At 45.6% G+C, this 26,500-nt stretch overlaps 1 protein-coding gene across 1 annotated transcript in view; it reads right to left on the reverse strand.

Moving 5' to 3' along the window:
- Positions 1 to 13,003, reverse strand: part of LOC309653971 (uncharacterized protein) — a gene marked incomplete at both ends in the record, with an annotated part of 103,973 nt that extends 90,970 nt beyond the window's left edge. Inside the window, 3 exons of the mRNA XM_082478675.1 lie at positions 6,093 to 8,001; positions 9,283 to 10,032; positions 12,920 to 13,003. Coding sequence (XP_082334801.1) covers positions 6,093 to 8,001; positions 9,283 to 10,032; positions 12,920 to 13,003 — 2,743 coding nt within the window. The remainder of the gene's footprint in view (positions 1 to 6,092; positions 8,002 to 9,282; positions 10,033 to 12,919) is intronic.
- Positions 13,004 to 26,500: the final 13,497 nt, after the last annotated feature.

A 26,500-nucleotide genomic window follows, 5' to 3' on the forward strand; every position in this document is an offset into this window, starting at 1 on the left:
AACAGATAAGGAAAGCAGCAGGCTTTGTGAGGCAGTCAGTGATTTGTCCAAAGTCACACAGACAGTAAACGTCAAAGTCAAAACTGAAATTAGGTCTCCAGACTTGTAGTTCAATACTTTCCCTCATTATTCCACGCTATTTTGAATCTCCTCCTCAATTTAGGGGCACAAGAAATCGAACGCAAAACTTTCCAAAGTTTCTTTTCTTACCTGACATGGTCAGAGAAGAGGAGACATCAACTGCAGGTACAAGGGATGAGGAGACAACACTAGAGGATGTCTGAGTGGCTGCAGCTGAACGGCGCACGTGTCCAGTACAAAGGTCACTGGTTACTGGTCCAAACGGCTCCACGGAAACCCCAAGACCTCTACCAAGTGGTAGTAGGTTTGGTAGGAGAGTGATGTCACAAAGCAGGCAGTTGAAAGGTATGAGCTAGCCAATAGGGAGGTCCGATCCCCAACAGGAGGGCGGGCTTGGGTGAAGAGAGCGTAGGAGAGCTAAAACAACCCCTCAATTTCTGAGCTCTGGGGAGGAAATCCTAGAAGACAGATTTACCTCCCCCAGGCTCTTCCATTAGGGAAATCATTGCAACATTTCTTACAGACGTTCATTAATATAATTAACTAACAGTTACTTATATTCTACAGAGTATTCTATTTTATGTATCATATACTTAGAGCTATATAGATCTTATTTAACTAGTATCCTTAGGAAGGAAAGAGCCATGTAGTTTGAACTATTACAGTTGTAACTTGGTTAAAGAGCAGGGTGAAGTTTGTTGAGTGTACCCTGTGGAGAATGTTGTGGTCCAAGGCTCTTCTCTTTTAGTTTCTTCTCCTTGACTCCTACCTTCCTTGGGCTGGGCTAGGCTGGGGGCCAGGTTGGACTTGCGACTTAACATTTCTCTTCCGCTTTCTTTTTTTTTTTTTTTCTTCCATTATGGGCATTGCTTCTAGGACAAGCCTTGGTCTTGCATTGGATGTTCCTTCCTGTCAACTTCCAGCAGCAGGAGTCTTCTTTTCAGTGCTTGATGCTTCACGAAATAGACTCTGCCCATTGGCAGCAAATACCAGAGAGCCAGGAGACAGAGCTGGTTGCAGACCTTTCCTCTTCCAGCCTTTGGTTGCAATTGTTTTGCCCATGATTTGCTAGCTCTAGTTCCTTGGGCCACACAGGTATCCTGCCATCCAGCTCTTTTTATATGTGAGAGACATTCTGAACACTGTCCCTCTTTCTTTGCACAGAAGTATATACAGTGTGGCAGTTACCGTAATCTCCTCCCCCTTGCAAACAGCCCCTCTAGAATCTCGGACCTCTAGGACTCTCTGTCTTGCATGCTTGGGTGCAAGGCCAAGCACAATGAAGAGGAGAATAATTAGAGAAAGAGGAGGACATTGGTGGAGAACTGGGAGCAGGTAAGGTGAAAGGGCACCGGAGAAAAGAGATGCATGTAGGTTTTTTGGTTTCTGTGGGAAACAAGTTGACACACTTGGGCCTCATTTTGTATTAACAGAACAGAGAGTTGTAGATATAAGTAGCTAGATCGTGCAGCAACTGCCATGAAGTCTGTACACTGAAGAGAACAGTCTCACATCTAGTTTTCATTTTGTTTTATGTCATATTACCTTATTTATAGCATTCACTGGTATGTTTGTAGAACGCAGATGTTTTCAAATGCTCTGGTTTTGTCTACATGGTTATTTCCTTGTCCTATTTGTAAGGAATCCAACATTGTAAGACATATTGCATGTTTTTCTCTTGACGATTGTTTACCTTGAAGCGTCATGAGCTAACTTGAGCTGTTGGATTTTGTGGAGAAACTTTAAAAAGGGTCTGTGAAAAAGGCATTGTGGTGAGTCGCATTATGCACCCGAGCGTAAGGAGCAGATATCTGCCACCAGCCCAGCTTGGCCTGGATTGCCTCTGTGTTAGTTCCCCTGGTTAGTGCTTTTCTCCCTAACCACTCTTGTGACTGTGATAATGTGAGTTAAGGGCTGAGTTGCTAGTGATTTATGTGTGAGGTAGGCTGGTTTGAGGGAGGAAATCTATGGACCTAGTCATTTTCCTTGGTGGTAAGCTTTCAGGGGTGCAAAGATCGATCTTCCTGGGGACTTTTCTGGTACCAGGAAGATATCGCATAGATGGGACCTCCAAAGACACACATTTAATTTTTAGGCCTGTTGTTCCTATTATGGGATGTGAGTTTCTTCACTGATGGGGATGCTGCTTATCTGAGAAGAAACTGTGAAAGGTGGTGTAGTATAGAGGTGTGGCTTAAGCTTTTAAGTTTTCTTCAAGGTTTTTCCCCTAAGCTTCATACTTCAGACGGCCTACTTACATGAGACTAGTATGTGATGTCAGGCTAACAACTTCCTAAATACCTGCAAGCCAGATCAGTGTCTCTTTTCTCTATATTCCCATGGAAATCAAGGGTCCCGCCGAATTTTCCATCGAAACAGTTGATTTGTGCTGTCTCTAGGAATTCTACAGGGCGTACCGTTGCTTCCTAACCGGTGTCATTTGGGAGATCGATCCCCCTCTGTACGTTCAAATGATTAATTTTGAGACTCTGCTCATGTGTGCAGTAAACCCTTTAATTCCCTAAGACCTTCCTTTCCTCCATCTCATACCCCATGAAGCCCGCTTCAGTTTATCTCCTGAATTTCTTTGGAATCTGTCAGCTCTCCCTCAACATCCTAATACTGAACTTGCCTGTCTGTTGCGATTAGGTCCTAACTAGTGTCCATATATCTTGTTTCCCTCCAATCCATTCTTCACACAAGAAAGCTTCAAAGCAAGTTGGAACATTGCTCATAAACATCGCTCACAAACATTGTTTTGAGACTAGAAAACACACTGGTGGCCTTTAAGACTCTGCGTGCTCTAGAATCCTCTCTGCTTCTCTAGCCCCATCTTGTGCCACGTTTGCCCTCACTTTCTATGCTTCAGATACACTGAATTAACCTTAGTTCTCACTCATCTGACAGAAGTCAGTTGAGAAATTATTTTTCACTGTGATTCCTAGCATTAAGGAATTTGATGATCAGGTTTTGTATGAGGACTAAAACTAAACTGGGAAGTGGAAGAATTGCGTTTCAACTGTTTCAGTCAACACGCATGTATTAATGATACCTAAGTATTGAACACCGGGCTAGGTTTCATGAGGGATACAGAAGTTCTGGCCATCTCTGGTTTTGGGTATCCCTTATTTGTTGAGACCTTTGCGTTGTTTGGTTGCCTTTTGTCTGTTTTCCAGATGGGAAAACAGGAACAAGGGAAGTATAGGTTATTACTAGGTGGGGTTGAACAAGTGGAGCAGCAAACTGCAAAGCAGAAAGAAGAGGGACGTACTATAGAGGGATGTGATTTCCATTTTCAAGGCGCCTGCGTCCTGTGCAGGGAGACAGCCTAACATAAAATGTGCCTAACAAAAGATCTATTGACTTCTTACTAAAAATCTCCAGTTCATATAACCCAGGGGTTTATACCTTCTCCTTTAAAAGTTCTATTCCTGGGACTTCCCTGGTGGTCCAGTGGTGAAGACTCTGCGCTTCCAATGCAGCAGGCGTGGGTTCAATCCCTGGTTGGGGAGCTAAGATCCCACATGCTGCGCAGCCAAAGAAATTTTTTTCAAAAGTTATACTCCTGTGTTGTTGAATTTAGTGGTTTAGATTTTGTTTGAATGTTAAGAAGATTTCAGTTTATTTACCAGGAACAAACAAAACATAATGTAAAAATAGTTTCCCAGAAACGATTTCCATCGTTCTCTTCTTCCCTTTCTCCCGCAGACTGACTGGTGTTTCATCTTGACAAGTTCTCTGAAGTTCTCTGTCATTCCATAGGAAAGCGGTCTGGCTTGGAGGTTGCAATCCCAGGGAATTTTTCATCAGCGGGGAAGTCTCCATCACTACAGAGGAATCAAGGTTGAAGTCAGTCCCGGGTAAGTGAGATGCTCCCCCTAAACACCAACACAGCAGTCGTGTACCTTTCAAGGGGTTCAGGGGCAAGATGGGCAAGGCATTTCTACTAACTCTTCTTAAGGATCATGGACAGTGTGCCCTATGCTACGAGGTAAGCGGTGACTGTTGTAATTCTTACTGGTGATCATTTCATGTCACTGATCCTTGGCTCTCTTTGTATCTCATAGGACTGTTGTTAAGTCCAATACAAAATGAGTCTTCTTTTTAAAAAACTGAAATGTTTTACAAAGCCTAGCATTCTCATAGAGAGTCCTTTGAATTCTCCCCACTTTCCCGAGAGGCTAAGAACACTTCACACCATGAACTAGGAGAGGGGGTAGAGCCCTTTCTGATGAAATATAGAAACAAAGACAGAGTCTTAGCCTGCTTGCTCTCTGGACAGGATCTCGGACCACAAGGTCTTAAATCCTGGTATAAATGACGGAAGTGAGGACACTTCAACTGGCACTCTCATAACAAGAGTGCTGAAACACCTTCCAAAGAGACTGTAGCAGTAGACGAGGGAAGGGAGTGCTACAGTGTGGTAGTACAGGGGGAATGCTCGGCTACAGCAGTGAAAAATGTGGTACCTATTGGTGTGCTCTCGGGGTTCTTGTACATGTAGCATAGATGACCTTTACAGTGTCCCTCCCACCTTCCCACCTGCATTAGGTGTTCTGTTTTTTTGTTTGTTTGTTTGTTTTTAATTTACGTTTATTGATTGATTGATTGATTGAACTTATTTATTCTACGTATTTATTTTTTTGGCTGCACTGGGTCCTCATTGCTGTGCACGGGCTTTCTCTAGTTGCGGCTAGCGGGGTCTACTCTTGGTTGCGGTGTGCGGGCTTCTCATCGCGGTGGCCTCTCTTGTTGCGGAGCATGGGCTGTAGGCGCGTGGGCTTCGGTAGTTGCGGCTCACGGGCTCTGGAATGCAGGCTCAGTCGTTGTGGCACATGCGCTTAGTTGCAGCACGGCATGTGGGATCTTCGCAGACCGGGGCTCGAAGCCGTGTCCCCTGCATTGGCAGGCGCCACCAGGGAAGCCCTAGCTGTTCTTACATAGAGTCTAAAAACAGAGAGCACTGAGAGAAGGTAGTGGTTATTAAAGGCTCAGGATCTAAATTCTACCTGTCTCTACACCCCTTCCCAGCTGTCGATTTGACCCCGTTTGTGAATGCCGACCTCATTCTTCAACTTGCTCTGCCGTTTGTATACTCACCTTGAAAACTTGTTTCTGTGATGCGTTGAGCAGACACAGGGTGGCAGATTGCAGAGGTGGAAGCTGGTGGTCGGATATTTGCGGGCTGAATCTCCTTCAGTCCCATTCCCATTTCTGGTTGCGCAGAGGCCCTACTTCCTGTGTATGACGCGGAGCCATAGGATTGCGGGCAGGAGCCAAGTTCTCCATACAGTGAAGACCCCAGTGTGCCTTGGTTATAGTAATATACCTGGCTTCCTTCCTGGTAGGGAAGTGACAGGCGGCTATGCCCCTGATTTGTTCGTGGGCCTCCTGATGCAGCAGTTCCCTTGGCTCTGCCCCTGTCGTCAGCTGCCCCTAGGAGGACTCTGAGCCCTAGCCACTTCTCTGGTAGATTTGCCTATTCCCCCACTATAATCACACCTGAATAAGGCAACTCAAACCTTTCAGAGATGTGTCGTGAACCTCTTGTTTTCTGAAATACCTATCTGGTGGTTGTGAGACTTAAGGCCAACCTCCCCGAGAGACTTTGTTTCTATTTCTCCTAGTAAACCTAGACTCATCTCCTGTCACCTTCAACTCTACTCGAATTGTGTTCTTTCAACCCAGACCCCTGACCCTGCTTTTTACTTCTGCCATTTCATCCTCACTCCTGCTTCCTTTCCTAAATCCATACGTCTCTTTTGGCCTTCCTAGCCCTGGGCCAAGTTCCTTCCTCTTTCCTCAGTTTTTACCCCTTTCCTTCATTCTCCCATCCAACTTTCAGGCCTTCCTTTCTCACGCCCCAGTTAGCAGCATCTCAAAATTCGAAAGGTTTATTACTCATCTATTAATTCTATTCCATTTACTTATTCGGTTCTATACCTATCTTACCTATGTATGGAAGAACCGCTGGTAGCCAAGGTGGCAGCAAGAATCCTAGCAGCTGTCACCTGACGTATCCGTAGTAGTCAGCAATTTCCATTTCTTTGTCCCTCTGGGTGAAAAATTGCAGCTTCCCCGAAGAGGTGTATCTGGCAGCATTCTCCCGTTGTTGTTGAGCCCGCCTCTTCATGGCCTCTCGCTCTGGCCTCTGCTCTTGTTCGATGGGCTTTGACATGACTGGCTCAGGCACGTTGGGTTCCCTCCATGGAACTCGTTGCTTGCTGAAGTCTTGGAGTAGAAGTTGGGTTTGGAGCTTGGGTGGGGACTGGCGCTTAGTCACAGCAGGGGGAACAGGCTCGCGCTGGAGAGAAGCGCCAGATGAAGTTTTGTAGGGTGCAGGCCTAGGAGCAGCAGGCTGAGGGACACGAGGCTGGGTATGGTTGGTCCAAGCCGGTTGGGTTGGGTTGGCCACAGTTGGCTGAGCTGGTTTGGCGGGACCTGGCAAAGAGGCAGGAGCTGGCTGGGATGAATTGACTGCAGCAGGTTGAGCTGAGTCAGTAGAACCAGGCTGGGCACGGTAAGCCACAGCAGGCCGATGTGAGGCCAGAGACTGTGGCCTCCGAGGAGCGGGTCGAGCTTGAGGCTTGTCCCAGGCAGAAAAAGGCAGAGGTATCAACTTGACCTTCCCAGGAGGAGGCCGCTCACACTGGGATGGAGATGGACACTCTGTTTCAGCACTGCTGTCTGGTTTCTGGGCTTGGACTTGCGTTTTCTCAGGCCTCTTACCCTCACGTGGGGTATGCCGCCGTGGCTGGATCGCTGGGGGTGGCTGGGGGTCTTTGGGGTTGCTTGAATTTCCCAAGAGCCGACAGGAAGAGAGCCCAGTTTTCGTCTCATTCTTCTTCCCCAGCGCATGAAGAACCTTCACAGACTCCAGCATGCGCACGCCAAGGGAGGTTCGAGGCTTTTGAAAGCTCTCTTGGCGAAGCTCAGTTTGGTGTTCCTTTCGCTTCGTGTTGGGGATTGCTGGCTTGTCTTCTGCCTTGACTTTGTTCCCTGACTGCTTGTTCTCTTCAGCCTTGTTTCTTCCTCTGGTCCTTTTGGTCTTTTCCTGCCCATGGCTCTCAGTTTTGCTGATCTTTCCGGATGCAGCTTTCTGAGGTTTGCCTTGAGAGTGCTTGGCCGTGTTCGCAGGAGCCCTGTCACTGACTGCAGCAGTGCATATAACCGCTTCTCCCCCTAACAGGCACTCTGGATCCTTTGGCTGGATTTTGGCCTTGGGAGCACCACCGATAGGCTCAGAGGCTTTCTGTTTGTTCTTCCTGGGTTGATCAGAGGGAACCTTTACGACACTTGGCTTTTCCTGCACCTGATTCACCTTAATGGCTCTGGTGTCTTCAGCTTTGATCACGTTGGGACCTTGGGATCGATCAAGATCTTTCCAAGAATTAAAGAGCTGGGGAAGGTGAATATCCTCCGCCAGTGTAGTAATGTCTGCAAGACCACTGCTAGGTTCAGTCCCATTTTCAAGTGTCCCTAGGTCCTGACGACTCAGGCTGTTCTCTCCCAGATCAGCATTTTCAGAACCAGGCTGCTCCTCTTGGCTGAGGGGATCGGTGCAGGCCAGCGGCTGGGGAATATCAGGGATTCCTAAAGGGAGTAGTGGAGGATCTTGGTTTTCTATTGGGATCTGGTAGGCCTCCAGAGGCTTTGACAGCTTGGTTTTGATATCCTCCACGTTCTTACTCTCTGTTTGTCCCTGGCTTGGAGCTGGAGGCAGGGCCAGGAGACGCCTGGCACTCTGGACTGGAGCTGTCACTGAAATGTCCCCAAGTTCAGATGGTGGGTTACTCTCAAGTATGTGACTGTTTCTGCTACTGCAGGACTTGGGGAGTTCTTGAGTTTGTGTCACACAAAACGTCTGGCTTGGAGGTTGCAATCCCAGGGAATTTTTCATCACCAGGGAAGGCTCCATCACTACAAAGGGATCAAGGGAGAAGTCAGTCCCTGGTAAATGAGATGCTCCCCCTAAACACCAACACAGCAGTCATGTACCTTTCAAGGGGTTCAGGGGCAAGATGGGCAAGGCATTTCTACTAACTCTTCTTAAGGATCATGGACAGTGCCCTGTGCTACGAGGTAAGCGGTGACTGTTGTAATGCTTAACTGGTGATCATTTCATGTCACTGATCCTTGGCTCTCTTTGTATCTCATAGGACTGTTGTAAGTCCAATACAAAATGAGTCTTCTTTTTAAACAACTGAAATGTTTTACAAAGCCTAGCATTCTCATATAGAGTCCTTTCAATTCTCCCCACTTTCCCGAGAGGCTAAGAACACTTCACACCATGAACTAGGAGAGGGGGTAGAGCCCTTTCTGATGAAATATAGAAACAAAGACAGAGTCTTAGCCTGCTTGCTCTCTGGACAGGATCTCGGACCACAAGGTCTTAAATCCTGGTATAAATGACGGAAGTGAGGACACTTCAACTGGCACTCTCATAACAAGAGTTCTGAGACACCTTCCAAAGAGACTGTAGCAGTAGACGAGGGAAGGGAGTGCTACAGTGTGGTAGTACAGGGGGAATGCTCGGCTACAGCAGTGAAAAATGTGGTACCTATTGGTGTGCTCTCGGGGTTCTTGTACATGTAGCATAGATGACCTTTACAGTGTCCCTGCCACCTTCCCACCTGCATTAGGTGTTCTTTTTGTTTTTTTGTTTTTTTGTTTTTTTTAAATTTACGTTTATTTATTGATTGATTGTTTGAACTTATTTATTCTACGTATTTATTTTTTTGGCTGCACAGGGTCTTCATTGCTGTGCACGGGCTTTCTCTAGTTGCGGCTAGCGGGGTCTACTCTTGGTTGCGCTGTGCGGGCTTCTCTTGTTGCGGAGCATGCGCTCTAGGCGCGTGGGCTTCGGTAGTTGCGGCTCACGGGCTCTAGAATGCAGGCTCAGTCGTTGTGGCACATGGGCTTAGTTGCTCCACGGCATGTGGGATCTTCCCAGACCAGGGCTCGAACCCGTGTCCCCCGCATTGCATTGGCAGGCGGATTCTTAACCACGGCGCCACCAGGGAAGCCCTAGGTGTTCTTACATAGAGTCTAAAAACAGAGGGCACTGAGCGAAGGTAGTGGTTACTAAAGGCTCAGGATCTAAATTCTACCTGTCTCTACACCCCTTCCCAGCTGTCGATTTGACCCCATTTGTGAATGCCGACCTCATTCTTCAGCTTTCTCTGCCGTTTGTATACTCACCTTGAAAACTTGTTTCTGTGATGCGTTGAGCAGACACAGGGTGGCAGATTGCAGAGGTGGAAGCTGGTGGTCGGATATTTGTGGGCTGAATCTCCTTCAGTCCCATTCCCATTTCTGGTTGCGCAGAGGCCCTACTTCCTGTGTATGACGCGGAGCCATAGGATTGCGGGCAGGAGCCAAGTTCTCCATACAGTGAAGACCCCAGTGTGCCTTGGTTATAGTAATATACCTGGCTTCCTTCCTGGTAGGGAAGTGACAGGCGGCTATGCCCCTGATTTGGAATCTGAGATGGTGCTCCCTGAGCAAGCCTGGCAGAAAGTGATGGATATAGAGGGACCATGTTATTGGCGTCTGAAGTTTTATCATACTGGGCTGCCATAAACATGGAGGAAGCAGCTGGGTGCCGGTCAGTGAGTGCCAGAGTAAAGTCTCCGAGTGAAGAGGAATTCTTTTCAGTGCTTCCTGTGATGTCCCACTCAAGAACACCTGGATAGGAAGGAGCTGAAGTGGAGATCTGGCTGTGGTCAGTAACTCCAGATAACATAGTCGTGCTGGAATGTTGGTAAAGGTAGGCACTACCCATGAGTGTCTGGAAAGAGGTACCGGTAGCCGATGCCGAACTGACGGCAGGGGCAGAGACTCTGGAGAAGTTGCAGACACTTCGTGTTAGGGAAGTTGCATTGCTCACCACAGGAAGAGAATGCTGCAGAGAATTTAGAGTTCCAAGTAGAGATGGATTTTGGAAATTTTCTGTAAGAACAAGAGGGTCATGAAAAACTCAGGGAGGTTGAGAAATTCTCACTACGTTTGAGGAACAGCATTATCTTAAGGTTCTTGCTCTCAGGACACCTCTACCATCGACCCTTCCTGAGAAACCCAAAATCAGACAGTTAATGATGGCTGTAAGGACTGAGCAGTTTTCCACTCTTCTGTATTAACTGCCTGTGCTCCCATCTTGGGCACAGATGGGCAGAAGAGCCAAGTGGTATGGTTCAGACATTGTTCTCTAGGCTGGAAGCAACCTTCTCCCTGCCCTGTCTTTCCCTTCAGCCTGCACTCGTATTGACTTCTATGCTATTTCCTAGACTGGAAGCATTTTAGAACTAGGAGGCCCTTAGAGAACTTTCTCTTTTTTCAGTCTCATTTCACGAGTAAGGAAACTGAGGCTCAGAGAGGTCGGGTTGACTTGTTCAGGTTCTCTCATTATGTTAGTGTCATTACCAGGTTTCAGAACCTAAGTATCCTGACTTCCTTGCCAGGACTCCACTCTGAGCATGATAGTGCCAGAAAGCAGGAGAAATAGAACTTATAATATAAGCATTTTTTTTGTCCATTAGAAAACAGTACGGCCATTACCATTGTCATCTTCAGTGTCTCCCTTTGCTTGTGCAGTTCCCACGCTATTACCTAGAGTTGACGTATAGCTCAGTCCAACTGGTGAACTGAAAGAGTCATGTTTGCCCTCTTCAAGCCTGGTTTCTCATCCTACCTCAAAATGATTACCCGAAAGTGGATTTCTTAAGTGCTTTTGGAAAGAGAAAAGTTATCTGATTACTTCAGACTACTCATCTATAAAGTGGTTATAACACCACCACCAATAATAATAGCAGTAATAATTAATAGATGAATAAGCTGATCTATTGCGTATGATTTATATGGAGGAAGATACAATAAGTTCTAGAAAGACAAAGAAAAATCATGAAAAACATGTTACGTAACGAAAAAGAAATCCATAGATATTAATGAAAACTGGGGTATGTGGGCAAGTATCAAAGCCTAATGAATTTACTAACAAATGACATTCTGTACCATACATGCAATATTATGAAAGTGAATTTTGCCCACTCTATTTTAGTGAATACTATTAACCAAAAAACACGATGGAGGTGATAGAGGTGAATGAATTCCTAGCCAATGCATACAGACAGAGACGATAAATCAGTAAAAAATGCATAACAAGCAACAGAATGCAACAAATGTGAATGTATAGGTAGCCACAACATATATAGACAAGTATTTCAATGAAAACCGGTACAAAGCAGACAGCAAAATAGTAAGTGTAAAAGAGTTTCATTATTGTGCTCATTCATATTTTTACCCAGCAAGTAACAGGTATTAAGCCTAGGAGAAATATATCTTTCCATGAATATAACTCATATAATAAGCAGAAAGGAAGCTTAAAAAGTATCAAGAAGGTTTTTGTATTTATCCTAGAACTTAGAATCATCTTCCACATCCAAGAAGATGACATCCCAAGACCTCAAAAAACCATCATCCCTAGAATCCAATTAAAAAAGATTTTCAAATGTAAGAAAATCCAAAGGACTCCACAACATTGTTTTAGATAAACGTGGATGTTTGTGTTTTCTTTTTTTCTTTTGCCGCGCCGCGTGGCCCTGGCCGTGAAAGCACCGAGTCCTAAGCGCTGGACCGCCAGGGAATTCCCTAAATGGGGAATTAGAGATGTGGGGCTTGACTTTTTCTTTTTCTTCTCCGGTAGCTAAGATCTACAAGCGAACGATGGCTGTTGATCAATGTGCTGTCTGTGTTAGGAAGGAAATAACTGTAAAAATTGAAAAGCAACCTTGCCTTAGAAGCTACATATCACACAAAGGAAATAGTCCTTCTGATTCAATGTAGAAGATATCATTTAAAATGTTTAATTGGTCAAATGTCTACCTAGTTTAAAAATTAGAAAGAATAGAACACTGAAAAGCAGCCCCCTAGATAACCACTTTGGTTTCTGGTTTCTAGGAAGCATCATTTCTAAAACATACTTCTAAAATGTTTCTATTCCAAACTGTCAAGTGCCAGCTGTATTCAGAGAGGCAATAAAAGAAAGAAAACGGAGTATGACTTTTCTGATAGGCTGCCCTTCCTGGTGATCCCCTGTTCTGGCCTTACTTTCCTTCTTAGTCTGTTAATGTAAGGATTTGCTACCATCAGCTTTGTTTTGCCCTGCTCTGAGCAGATTTCCCTCTGTGCTGTTTCTGCTTTAATTTAAAATCTTTGGCTCCCATCAACATTCCATGGCAAACTGCCTCTTTCTTGAGAGCTCCTCTATGCTTTCCCTCTTCATTCTTATATTTTTTTCCCATCTCTTGGTTCCTGTTGGCCTGTGCTAATGAAAACAATCCTAAACTTGCTTACGTTTGACTCTGTGCCTCCCTATATAGCCCAGTACTCTCCATCCTCTCTCCCTATTCTCTCTTTTCAACTAGTCGAAATACTAGTGGAGGGAGACCATTGGAGATGAAACATCTTGGTATATATCGCTAGTTTTCTGTGTCACCTGGCTTTTCTATGTTTCTGTTGAAACACTCTTTTGAGAAGTCTCTGATTTCATTTTCTACATGGGTACCCTTTAAGGCTCAATATTGGAAAAGAAGGGGATCAGAGTGATCAACCCAATGTGGTATCCTAACGTAACAGATAAGGAAAGCAGCAGGCTTTGTGAGGCAGTCAGTGATTTGTCCAAAGTCACACAGACAGTAAACGTCAAAGTCAAAACTGAAATTAGGTCTCCAGACTTGTAGTTCAATACTTTCCCTCATTATTCCACGCTATTTTGAATCTCCTCCTCAATTTAGGGGCACAAGAAATCGAACGCAAAACTTTCCAAAGTTTCTTTTCTTACCTGACATGGTCAGAGAAGAGGAGACATCAACTGCAGGTACAAGGGATGAGGAGACAACACTAGAGGATGTCTGAGTGGCTGCAGCTGAACGGCGCACGTGTCCAGTACAAAGGTCACTGGTTACTGGTCCAAACGGCTCCACGGAAACCCCAAGACCTCTACCAAGTGGTAGTAGGTTTGGTAGGAGAGTGATGTCACAAAGCAGGCAGTTGAAAGGTATGAGCTAGCCAATAGGGAGGTCCGATCCCCAACAGGAGGGCGGGCTTGGGTGAAGAGAGCGTAGGAGAGCTAAAACAACCCCTCAATTTCTGAGCTCTGGGGAGGAAATCCTAGAAGACAGATTTACCTCCCCCAGGCTCTTCCATTAGGGAAATCATTGCAACATTTCTTACAGACGTTCATTAATATAATTAACTAACAGTTACTTATATTCTACAGAGTATTCTATTTTATGTATCATATACTTAGAGCTATATAGATCTTATTTAACTAGTATCCTTAGGAAGGAAAGAGCCATGTAGTTTGAACTATTACAGTTGTAACTTGGTTAAAGAGCAGGGTGAAGTTTGTTGAGTGTACCCTGTGGAGAATGTTGTGGTCCAAGGCTCTTCTCTTTTAGTTTCTTCTCCTTGACTCCTACCTTCCTTGGGCTGGGCTAGGCTGGGGGCCAGGTTGGACTTGCGACTTAACATTTCTCTTCCGCTTTCTTTTTTTTTTTTTTTCTTCCATTATGGGCATTGCTTCTAGGACAAGCCTTGGTCTTGCATTGGATGTTCCTTCCTGTCAACTTCCAGCAGCAGGAGTCTTCTTTTCAGTGCTTGATGCTTCACGAAATAGACTCTGCCCATTGGCAGCAAATACCAGAGAGCCAGGAGACAGAGCTGGTTGCAGACCTTTCCTCTTCCAGCCTTTGGTTGCAATTGTTTTGCCCATGATTTGCTAGCTCTAGTTCCTTGGGCCACACAGGTATCCTGCCATCCAGCTCTTTTTATATGTGAGAGACATTCTGAACACTGTCCCTCTTTCTTTGCACAGAAGTATATACAGTGTGGCAGTTACCGTAATCTCCTCCCCCTTGCAAACAGCCCCTCTAGAATCTCGGACCTCTAGGACTCTCTGTCTTGCATGCTTGGGTGCAAGGCCAAGCACAATGAAGAGGAGAATAATTAGAGAAAGAGGAGGACATTGGTGGAGAACTGGGAGCAGGTAAGGTGAAAGGGCACCGGAGAAAAGAGATGCATGTAGGTTTTTTGGTTTCTGTGGGAAACAAGTTGACACACTTGGGCCTCATTTTGTATTAACAGAACAGAGAGTTGTAGATATAAGTAGCTAGATCGTGCAGCAACTGCCATGAAGTCTGTACACTGAAGAGAACAGTCTCACATCTAGTTTTCATTTTGTTTTATGTCATATTACCTTATTTATAGCATTCACTGGTATGTTTGTAGAACGCAGATGTTTTCAAATGCTCTGGTTTTGTCTACATGGTTATTTCCTTGTCCTATTTGTAAGGAATCCAACATTGTAAGACATATTGCATGTTTTTCTCTTGACGATTGTTTACCTTGAAGCGTCATGAGCTAACTTGAGCTGTTGGATTTTGTGGAGAAACTTTAAAAAGGGTCTGTGAAAAAGGCATTGTGGTGAGTCGCATTATGCACCCGAGCGTAAGGAGCAGATATCTGCCACCAGCCCAGCTTGGCCTGGATTGCCTCTGTGTTAGTTCCCCTGGTTAGTGCTTTTCTCCCTAACCACTCTTGTGACTGTGATAATGTGAGTTAAGGGCTGAGTTGCTAGTGATTTATGTGTGAGGTAGGCTGGTTTGAGGGAGGAAATCTATGGACCTAGTCATTTTCCTTGGTGGTAAGCTTTCAGGGGTGCAAAGATCGATCTTCCTGGGGACTTTTCTGGTACCAGGAAGATATCGCATAGATGGGACCTCCAAAGACACACATTTAATTTTTAGGCCTGTTGTTCCTATTATGGGATGTGAGTTTCTTCACTGATGGGGATGCTGCTTATCTGAGAAGAAACTGTGAAAGGTGGTGTAGTATAGAGGTGTGGCTTAAGCTTTTAAGTTTTCTTCAAGGTTTTTCCCCTAAGCTTCATACTTCAGACGGCCTACTTACATGAGACTAGTATGTGATGTCAGGCTAACAACTTCCTAAATACCTGCAAGCCAGATCAGTGTCTCTTTTCTCTATATTCCCATGGAAATCAAGGGTCCCGCCGAATTTTCCATCGAAACAGTTGATTTGTGCTGTCTCTAGGAATTCTACAGGGCGTACCGTTGCTTCCTAACCGGTGTCATTTGGGAGATCGATCCCCCTCTGTACGTTCAAATGATTAATTTTGAGACTCTGCTCATGTGTGCAGTAAACCCTTTAATTCCCTAAGACCTTCCTTTCCTCCATCTCATACCCCATGAAGCCCGCTTCAGTTTATCTCCTGAATTTCTTTGGAATCTGTCAGCTCTCCCTCAACATCCTAATACTGAACTTGCCTGTCTGTTGCGATTAGGTCCTAACTAGTGTCCATATATCTTGTTTCCCTCCAATCCATTCTTCACACAAGAAAGCTTCAAAGCAAGTTGGAACATTGCTCATAAACATCGCTCACAAACATTGTTTTGAGACTAGAAAACACACTGGTGGCCTTTAAGACTCTGCGTGCTCTAGAATCCTCTCTGCTTCTCTAGCCCCATCTTGTGCCACGTTTGCCCTCACTTTCTATGCTTCAGATACACTGAATTAACCTTAGTTCTCACTCATCTGACAGAAGTCAGTTGAGAAATTATTTTTCACTGTGATTCCTAGCATTAAGGAATTTGATGATCAGGTTTTGTATGAGGACTAAAACTAAACTGGGAAGTGGAAGAATTGCGTTTCAACTGTTTCAGTCAACACGCATGTATTAATGATACCTAAGTATTGAACACCGGGCTAGGTTTCATGAGGGATACAGAAGTTCTGGCCATCTCTGGTTTTGGGTATCCCTTATTTGTTGAGACCTTTGCGTTGTTTGGTTGCCTTTTGTCTGTTTTCCAGATGGGAAAACAGGAACAAGGGAAGTATAGGTTATTACTAGGTGGGGTTGAACAAGTGGAGCAGCAAACTGCAAAGCAGAAAGAAGAGGGACGTACTATAGAGGGATGTGATTTCCATTTTCAAGGCGCCTGCGTCCTGTGCAGGGAGACAGCCTAACATAAAATGTGCCTAACAAAAGATCTATTGACTTCTTACTAAAAATCTCCAGTTCATATAACCCAGGGGTTTATACCTTCTCCTTTAAAAGTTCTATTCCTGGGACTTCCCTGGTGGTCCAGTGGTGAAGACTCTGCGCTTCCAATGCAGCAGGCGTGGGTTCAATCCCTGGTTGGGGAGCTAAGATCCCACATGCTGCGCAGCCAAAGAAATTTTTTTCAAAAGTTATACTCCTGTGTTGTTGAATTTAGTGGTTTAGATTTTGTTTGAATGTTAAGAAGATTTCAGTTTATTTACCAGGAACAAACAAAACATAATGTAAAAATAGTTTCCCAGAAACGATTTCCATCGTTCTCTTCTTCCCTTTCTCCCGCAGACTGACTGGTGTTTCATCTTGACAAGTTCTCTGAAGTTCTCTGTCATTCCATAGGAAAGCGGTCTGGCTTGGAGGTTGCAATCCCAGGGAATTTTTCATCAGCGGGGAAGTCTCCATCACTACAGAGGAATCAAGGTTGAAGTCAGTCCCGGGTAAGTGAGATGCTCCCCCTAAACACCAACACAGCAGTCGTGTACCTTTCAAGGGGTTCAGGGGCAAGATGGGCAAGGCATTTCTACTAACTCTTCTTAAGGATCATGGACAGTGTGCCCTATGCTACGAGGTAAGCGGTGACTGTTGTAATTCTTACTGGTGATCATTTCATGTCACTGATCCTTGGCTCTCTTTGTATCTCATAGGACTGTTGTTAAGTCCAATACAAAATGAGTCTTCTTTTTAAAAAACTGAAATGTTTTACAAAGCCTAGCATTCTCATAGAGAGTCCTTTGAATTCTCCCCACTTTCCCGAGAGGCTAAGAACACTTCACACCATGAACTAGGAGAGGGGGTAGAGCCCTTTCTGATGAAATATAGAAACAAAGACAGAGTCTTAGCCTGCTTGCTCTCTGGACAGGATCTCGGACCACAAGGTCTTAAATCCTGGTATAAATGACGGAAGTGAGGACACTTCAACTGGCACTCTCATAACAAGAGTGCTGAAACACCTTCCAAAGAGACTGTAGCAGTAGACGAGGGAAGGGAGTGCTACAGTGTGGTAGTACAGGGGGAATGCTCGGCTACAGCAGTGAAAAATGTGGTACCTATTGGTGTGCTCTCGGGGTTCTTGTACATGTAGCATAGATGACCTTTACAGTGTCCCTCCCACCTTCCCACCTGCATTAGGTGTTCTGTTTTTTTGTTTGTTTGTTTGTTTTTAATTTACGTTTATTGATTGATTGATTGATTGAACTTATTTATTCTACGTATTTATTTTTTTGGCTGCACTGGGTCCTCATTGCTGTGCACGGGCTTTCTCTAGTTGCGGCTAGCGGGGTCTACTCTTGGTTGCGGTGTGCGGGCTTCTCATCGCGGTGGCCTCTCTTGTTGCGGAGCATGGGCTGTAGGCGCGTGGGCTTCGGTAGTTGCGGCTCACGGGCTCTGGAATGCAGGCTCAGTCGTTGTGGCACATGCGCTTAGTTGCAGCACGGCATGTGGGATCTTCGCAGACCGGGGCTCGAAGCCGTGTCCCCTGCATTGGCAGGCGCCACCAGGGAAGCCCTAGCTGTTCTTACATAGAGTCTAAAAACAGAGAGCACTGAGAGAAGGTAGTGGTTATTAAAGGCTCAGGATCTAAATTCTACCTGTCTCTACACCCCTTCCCAGCTGTCGATTTGACCCCGTTTGTGAATGCCGACCTCATTCTTCAACTTGCTCTGCCGTTTGTATACTCACCTTGAAAACTTGTTTCTGTGATGCGTTGAGCAGACACAGGGTGGCAGATTGCAGAGGTGGAAGCTGGTGGTCGGATATTTGCGGGCTGAATCTCCTTCAGTCCCATTCCCATTTCTGGTTGCGCAGAGGCCCTACTTCCTGTGTATGACGCGGAGCCATAGGATTGCGGGCAGGAGCCAAGTTCTCCATACAGTGAAGACCCCAGTGTGCCTTGGTTATAGTAATATACCTGGCTTCCTTCCTGGTAGGGAAGTGACAGGCGGCTATGCCCCTGATTTGTTCGTGGGCCTCCTGATGCAGCAGTTCCCTTGGCTCTGCCCCTGTCGTCAGCTGCCCCTAGGAGGACTCTGAGCCCTAGCCACTTCTCTGGTAGATTTGCCTATTCCCCCACTATAATCACACCTGAATAAGGCAACTCAAACCTTTCAGAGATGTGTCGTGAACCTCTTGTTTTCTGAAATACCTATCTGGTGGTTGTGAGACTTAAGGCCAACCTCCCCGAGAGACTTTGTTTCTATTTCTCCTAGTAAACCTAGACTCATCTCCTGTCACCTTCAACTCTACTCGAATTGTGTTCTTTCAACCCAGACCCCTGACCCTGCTTTTTACTTCTGCCATTTCATCCTCACTCCTGCTTCCTTTCCTAAATCCATACGTCTCTTTTGGCCTTCCTAGCCCTGGGCCAAGTTCCTTCCTCTTTCCTCAGTTTTTACCCCTTTCCTTCATTCTCCCATCCAACTTTCAGGCCTTCCTTTCTCACGCCCCAGTTAGCAGCATCTCAAAATTCGAAAGGTTTATTACTCATCTATTAATTCTATTCCATTTACTTATTCGGTTCTATACCTATCTTACCTATGTATGGAAGAACCGCTGGTAGCCAAGGTGGCAGCAAGAATCCTAGCAGCTGTCACCTGACGTATCCGTAGTAGTCAGCAATTTCCATTTCTTTGTCCCTCTGGGTGAAAAATTGCAGCTTCCCCGAAGAGGTGTATCTGGCAGCATTCTCCCGTTGTTGTTGAGCCCGCCTCTTCATGGCCTCTCGCTCTGGCCTCTGCTCTTGTTCGATGGGCTTTGACATGACTGGCTCAGGCACGTTGGGTTCCCTCCATGGAACTCGTTGCTTGCTGAAGTCTTGGAGTAGAAGTTGGGTTTGGAGCTTGGGTGGGGACTGGCGCTTAGTCACAGCAGGGGGAACAGGCTCGCGCTGGAGAGAAGCGCCAGATGAAGTTTTGTAGGGTGCAGGCCTAGGAGCAGCAGGCTGAGGGACACGAGGCTGGGTATGGTTGGTCCAAGCCGGTTGGGTTGGGTTGGCCACAGTTGGCTGAGCTGGTTTGGCGGGACCTGGCAAAGAGGCAGGAGCTGGCTGGGATGAATTGACTGCAGCAGGTTGAGCTGAGTCAGTAGAACCAGGCTGGGCACGGTAAGCCACAGCAGGCCGATGTGAGGCCAGAGACTGTGGCCTCCGAGGAGCGGGTCGAGCTTGAGGCTTGTCCCAGGCAGAAAAAGGCAGAGGTATCAACTTGACCTTCCCAGGAGGAGGCCGCTCACACTGGGATGGAGATGGACACTCTGTTTCAGCACTGCTGTCTGGTTTCTGGGCTTGGACTTGCGTTTTCTCAGGCCTCTTACCCTCACGTGGGGTATGCCGCCGTGGCTGGATCGCTGGGGGTGGCTGGGGGTCTTTGGGGTTGCTTGAATTTCCCAAGAGCCGACAGGAAGAGAGCCCAGTTTTCGTCTCATTCTTCTTCCCCAGCGCATGAAGAACCTTCACAGACTCCAGCATGCGCACGCCAAGGGAGGTTCGAGGCTTTTGAAAGCTCTCTTGGCGAAGCTCAGTTTGGTGTTCCTTTCGCTTCGTGTTGGGGATTGCTGGCTTGTCTTCTGCCTTGACTTTGTTCCCTGACTGCTTGTTCTCTTCAGCCTTGTTTCTTCCTCTGGTCCTTTTGGTCTTTTCCTGCCCATGGCTCTCAGTTTTGCTGATCTTTCCGGATGCAGCTTTCTGAGGTTTGCCTTGAGAGTGCTTGGCCGTGTTCGCAGGAGCCCTGTCACTGACTGCAGCAGTGCATATAACCGCTTCTCCCCCTAACAGGCACTCTGGATCCTTTGGCTGGATTTTGGCCTTGGGAGCACCACCGATAGGCTCAGAGGCTTTCTGTTTGTTCTTCCTGGGTTGATCAGAGGGAACCTTTACGACACTTGGCTTTTCCTGCACCTGATTCACCTTAATGGCTCTGGTGTCTTCAGCTTTGATCACGTTGGGACCTTGGGATCGATCAAGATCTTTCCAAGAATTAAAGAGCTGGGGAAGGTGAATATCCTCCGCCAGTGTAGTAATGTCTGCAAGACCACTGCTAGGTTCAGTCCCATTTTCAAGTGTCCCTAGGTCCTGACGACTCAGGCTGTTCTCTCCCAGATCAGCATTTTCAGAACCAGGCTGCTCCTCTTGGCTGAGGGGATCGGTGCAGGCCAGCGGCTGGGGAATATCAGGGATTCCTAAAGGGAGTAGTGGAGGATCTTGGTTTTCTATTGGGATCTGGTAGGCCTCCAGAGGCTTTGACAGCTTGGTTTTGATATCCTCCACGTTCTTACTCTCTGTTTGTCCCTGGCTTGGAGCTGGAGGCAGGGCCAGGAGACGCCTGGCACTCTGGACTGGAGCTGTCACTGAAATGTCCCCAAGTTCAGATGGTGGGTTACTCTCAAGTATGTGACTGTTTCTGCTACTGCAGGACTTGGGGAGTTCTTGAGTTTGTGTCACACAAAACGTCTGGCTTGGAGGTTGCAATCCCAGGGAATTTTTCATCACCAGGGAAGTCTCCATCACTACAAAGGGATCAAGGGAGAAGTCAGTCCCTGGTAAATGAGATGCTCCCCCTAAACACCAACACAGCAGTCATGTACCTTTCAAGGGGTTCAGGGGCAAGATGGGCAAGGCATTTCTACTAACTCTTCTTAAGGATCATGGACAGTGCCCTGTGCTACGAGGTAAGCGGTGACTGTTGTAATGCTTAACTGGTGATCATTTCATGTCACTGATCCTTGGCTCTCTTTGTATCTCATAGGACTGTTGTAAGTCCAATACAAAATGAGTCTTCTTTTTAAACAACTGAAATGTTTTACAAAGCCTAGCATTCTCATATAGAGTCCTTTCAATTCTCCCCACTTTCCCGAGAGGCTAAGAACACTTCACACCATGAACTAGGAGAGGGGGTAGAGCCCTTTCTGATGAAATACAGAAACAAAGACAGAGTCTTAGCCTGCTTGCTCTCTGGACAGGATCTCGGACCACAAGGTCTTAAATCCTGGTATAAATGACGGAAGTGAGGACACTTCAACTGGCACTCTCATAACAAGAGTTCTGAGACACCTTCCAAAGAGACTGTAGCAGTAGACGAGGGAAGGGAGTGCTACAGTGTGGTAGTACAGGGGGAATGCTCGGCTACAGCAGTGAAAAATGTGGTACCTATTGGTGTGCTCTCGGGGTTCTTGTACATGTAGCATAGATGACCTTTACAGTGTCCCTGCCACCTTCCCACCTGCATTAGGTGTTCTTTTTGTTTTTTTGTTTTTTTTAATTTACGTTTATTTATTGATTGATTGTTTGAACTTATTTTTTCTACGTATTTATTTTTTTGGCTGCACAGGGTCTTCATTGCTGTGCACGGGCTTTCTCTAGTTGCGGCTAGCGGGGTCTACTCTTGGTTGCGCTGTGCGGGCTTCTCTTGTTGCGGAGCATGCGCTCTAGGCGCGTGGGCTTCGGTAGTTGCGGCTCACGGGCTCTAGAATGCAGGCTCAGTCGTTGTGGCACATGGGCTTAGTTGCTCCACGGCATGTGGGATCTTCCCAGACCAGGGCTCGAACCCGTGTCCCCCGCATTGCATTGGCAGGCGGATTCTTAACCACGGCGCCACCAGGGAAGCCCTAGGTGTTCTTATATAGAGTCTAAAAACAGAGGGCACTGAGCGAAGGTAGTGGTTACTGAAGGCTCAGGATCTAAATTCTACCTGTCTCTACACCCCTTCCCAGCTGTCGATTTGACCCCATTTGTGAATGCCGACCTCATTCTTCAACTTTCTCTGCCGTTTGTATACTCACCTTGAAAACTTGTTTCTGTGATGCGTTGAGCAGACACAGGGTGGCAGATTGCAGAGGTGGAAGCTGGTGGTCGGATATTTGTGGGCTGAATCTCCTTCAGTCCCATTCCCATTTCTGGTTGCGCAGAGGCCCTACTTCCTGTGTATGACGCGGAGCCATAGGATTGCGGGCAGGAGCCAAGTTCTCCATACAGTGAAGACCCCAGTGTGCCTTGGTTATAGTAATATACCTGGCTTCCTTCCTGGTAGGGAAGTGACAGGCGGCTATGCCCCTGATTTGGAATCTGAGATGGTGCTCCCTGAGCAAGCCTGGCAGAAAGTGATGGATATAGAGGGACCATGTTATTGGCGTCTGAAGTTTTATCATACTGGGCTGCCATAAACATGGAGGAAGCAGCTGGGTGCCGGTCAGTGAGTGCCAGAGTAAAGTCTCCGAGTGAAGAGGAATTCTTTTCAGTGCTTCCTGTGATGTCCCACTCAAGAACACCTGGATAGGAAGGAGCTGAAGTGGAGATCTGGCTGTGGTCAGTAACTCCAGATAACATAGTCGTGCTGGAATGTTGGTAAAGGTAGGCACTACCCATGAGTGTCTGGAAAGAGGTACCGGTAGCCGATGCCGAACTGACGGCAGGGGCAGAGACTCTGGAGAAGTTGCAGACACTTCGTGTTAGGGAAGTTGCATTGCTCACCACAGGAAGAGAATGCTGCAGAGAATTTAGAGTTCCAAGTAGAGATGGATTTTGGAAATTTTCTGTAAGAACAAGAGGGTCATGAAAAACTCAGGGAGGTTGAGAAATTCTCACTACGTTTGAGGAACAGCATTATCTTAAGGTTCTTGCTCTCAGGACACCTCTACCATCGACCCTTCCTGAGAAACCCAAAATCAGACAGTTAATGATGGCTGTAAGGACTGAGCAGTTTTCCACTCTTCTGTATTAACTGCCTGTGCTCCCATCTTGGGCACAGATGGGCAGAAGAGCCAAGTGGTATGGTTCAGACATTGTTCTCTAGGCTGGAAGCAACCTTCTCCCTGCCCTGTCTTTCCCTTCAGCCTGCACTCGTATTGACTTCTATGCTGTTTCCTAGACTGGAAGCATTTTAGAACTAGGAGGCCCTTAGAGAACTTTCTCTTTTTTCAGTCTCATTTCACGAGTAAGGAAACTGAGGCTCAGAGAGGTCGGGTTGACTTGTTCAGGTTCTCTCATTATGTTAGTGTCATTACCAGGTTTCAGAACCTAAGTATCCTGACTTCCTTGCCAGGACTCCACTCTGAGCATGATAGTGCCAGAAAGCAGGAGAAATAGAACTTATAATATAAGCATTTTTTTTGTCCATTAGAAAACAGTACGGCCATTACCATTGTCATCTTCAGTGTCTCCCTTTGCTTGTGCAGTTCCCACGCTATTACCTAGAGTTGACGTATAGCTCAGTCCAACTGGTGAACTGAAAGAGTCATGTTTGCCCTCTTCAAGCCTGGTTTCTCATCCTACCTCAAAATGATTACCCGAAAGTGGATTTCTTAAGTGCTTTTGGAAAGAGAAAAGTTATCTGATTACTTCAGACTACTCATCTATAAAGTGGTTATAACACCACCACCAATAATAATAGCAGTAATAATTAATAGATGAATAAGCTGATCTATTGCGTATGATTTATATGGAGGAAGATACAATAAGTTCTAGAAAGACAAAGAAAAATCATGAAAAACATGTTACGTAACGAAAAAGAAATCCATAGATATTAATGAAAACTGGGGTATGTGGGCAAGTATCAAAGCCTAATGAATTTACTAACAAATGACATTCTGTACCATACATGCAATATTATGAAAGTGAATTTTGCCCACTCTATTTTAGTGAATACTATTAACCAAAAAACACGATGGAGGTGATAGAGGTGAATGAATTCCTAGCCAATGCATACAGACTGAGACGATAAATCAGTAAAAAATGCATAACAAGCAACAGAATGCAACAAATGTGAATGTATAGGTAGCCACAACATATATAGACAAGTATTTCAATGAAAACCGGTACAAAGCAGACAGCAAAATAGTAAGTGTAAAAGAGTTTCATTATTGTGCTCATTCATATTTTTACCCAGCAAGTAACAGGTATTAAGCCTAGGAGAAATATATCTGTCCATGAATATAACTCATATAATAAGCAGAAAGGAAGCTTAAAAAGTATCAAGAAGGTTTTTGTATTTATCCTAGAACTTAGAATCATCTTCCACATCCAAGAAGATGACATCCCAAGACCTCAAAAAACCATCATCCCTAGAATCCAATTAAAAAAGATTTTCAAATGTAAGAAAATCCAAAGGACTCCACAACATTGTTTTAGATAAACGTGGATGTTTGTGTTTTCTTTTTTTCTTTTGCCGCGCCGCGTGGCCCTGGCCGTGAAAGCACCGAGTCCTAAGCGCTGGACCGCCAGGGAATTCCCTAAATGGGGAATTAGAGATGTGGGGCTTGACTTTTTCTTTTTCTTCTCCGGTAGCTAAGATCTACAAGCGAACGATGGCTGTTGATCAATGTGCTGTCTGTGTTAGGAAGGAAATAACTGTAAAAATTGAAAAGCAACCTTGCCTTAGAAGCTACATATCACACAAAGGAAATAGTCCTTCTGATTCAATGTAGAAGATATCATTTAAAATGTTTAATTGGTCAAATGTCTACCTAGTTTAAAAATTAGAAAGAATAGAACACTGAAAAGCAGCCCCCTAGATAACCACTTTGGTTTCTGGTTTCTAGGAAGCATCATTTCTAAAACATACTTCTAAAATGTTTCTATTCCAAACTGTCAAGTGCCAGCTGTATTCAGAGAGGCAATAAAAGAAAGAAAACGGAGTATGACTTTTCTGATAGGCTGCCCTTCCTGGTGATCCCCTGTTCTGGCCTTACTTTCCTTCTTAGTCTGTTAATGTAAGGATTTGCTACCATCAGCTTTGTTTTGCCCTGCTCTGAGCAGATTTCCCTCTGTGCTGTTTCTGCTTTAATTTAAAATCTTTGGCTCCCATCAACATTCCATGGCAAACTGCCTCTTTCTTGAGAGCTCCTCTATGCTTTCCCTCTTCATTCTTATATTTTTTTCCCATCTCTTGGTTCCTGTTGGCCTGTGCTAATGAAAACAATCCTAAACTTGCTTACGTTTGACTCTGTGCCTCCCTATATAGCCCAGTACTCTCCATCCTCTCTCCCTATTCTCTCTTTTCAACTAGTCGAAATACTAGTGGAGGGAGACCATTGGAGATGAAACATCTTGGTATATATCGCTAGTTTTCTGTGTCACCTGGCTTTTCTATGTTTCTGTTGAAACACTCTTTTGAGAAGTCTCTGATTTCATTTTCTACATGGGTACCCTTTAAGGCTCAATATTGGAAAAGAAGGGGATCAGAGTGATCAACCCAATGTGGTATCCTAACGTAACAGATAAGGAAAGCAGCAGGCTTTGTGAGGCAGTCAGTGATTTGTCCAAAGTCACACAGACAGTAAACGTCAAAGTCAAAACTGAAATTAGGTCTCCAGACTTGTAGTTCAATACTTTCCCTCATTATTCCACGCTATTTTGAATCTCCTCCTCAATTTAGGGGCACAAGAAATCGAACGCAAAACTTTCCAAAGTTTCTTTTCTTACCTGACATGGTCAGAGAAGAGGAGACATCAACTGCAGGTACAAGGGATGAGGAGACAACACTAGAGGATGTCTGAGTGGCTGCAGCTGAACGGCGCACGTGTCCAGTACGAAGGTCACTGGTTACTGGTCCAAACGGCTCCACGGAAACCCCAAGACCTCTACCAAGTGGTAGTAGGTTTGGTAGGAGAGTGATGTCACAAAGCAGGCAGTTGAAAGGTATGAGCTAGCCAATAGGGAGGTCCGATCCCCAACAGGAGGGCGGGCTTGGGTGAAGAGAGCGTAGGAGAGCTAAAACAACCCCTCAATTTCTGAGCTCTGGGGAGGAAATCCTAGAAGACAGATTTACCTCCCCCAGGCTCTTCCATTAGGGAAATCATTGCAACATTTCTTACAGACGTTCATTAATATAATTAACTAACAGTTACTTATATTCTACAGAGTATTCTATTTTATGTATCATATACTTAGAGCTATATAGATCTTATTTAACTAGTATCCTTAGGAAGGAAAGAGCCATGTAGTTTGAACTATTACAGTTGTAACTTGGTTAAAGAGCAGGGTGAAGTTTGTTGAGTGTACCCTGTGGAGAATGTTGTGGTCCAAGGCTCTTCTCTTTTAGTTTCTTCTCCTTGACTCCTACCTTCCTTGGGCTGGGCTAGGCTGGGGGCCAGGTTGGACTTGCGACTTAACATTTCTCTTCCGCTTTCTTTTTTTTTTTTTTTTTTCTTCCATTATGGGCATTGCTTCTAGGACAAGCCTTGATCTTGCATTGGATGTTCCTTCCTGTCAACTTCCAGCAGCAGGAGTCTTCTTTTCAGTGCTTGATGCTTCACGAAATAGACTCTGCCCATTGGCAGCAAATACCAGAGAGCTAGGAGACA

This window comes from Balaenoptera physalus (assembly GCF_965194825.1).
Source record: "Balaenoptera physalus genome assembly, contig: HAP1_SCAFFOLD_1560, whole genome shotgun sequence".
Classification (NCBI taxonomy): domain Eukaryota; kingdom Metazoa; phylum Chordata; class Mammalia; order Artiodactyla; family Balaenopteridae; genus Balaenoptera; species Balaenoptera physalus.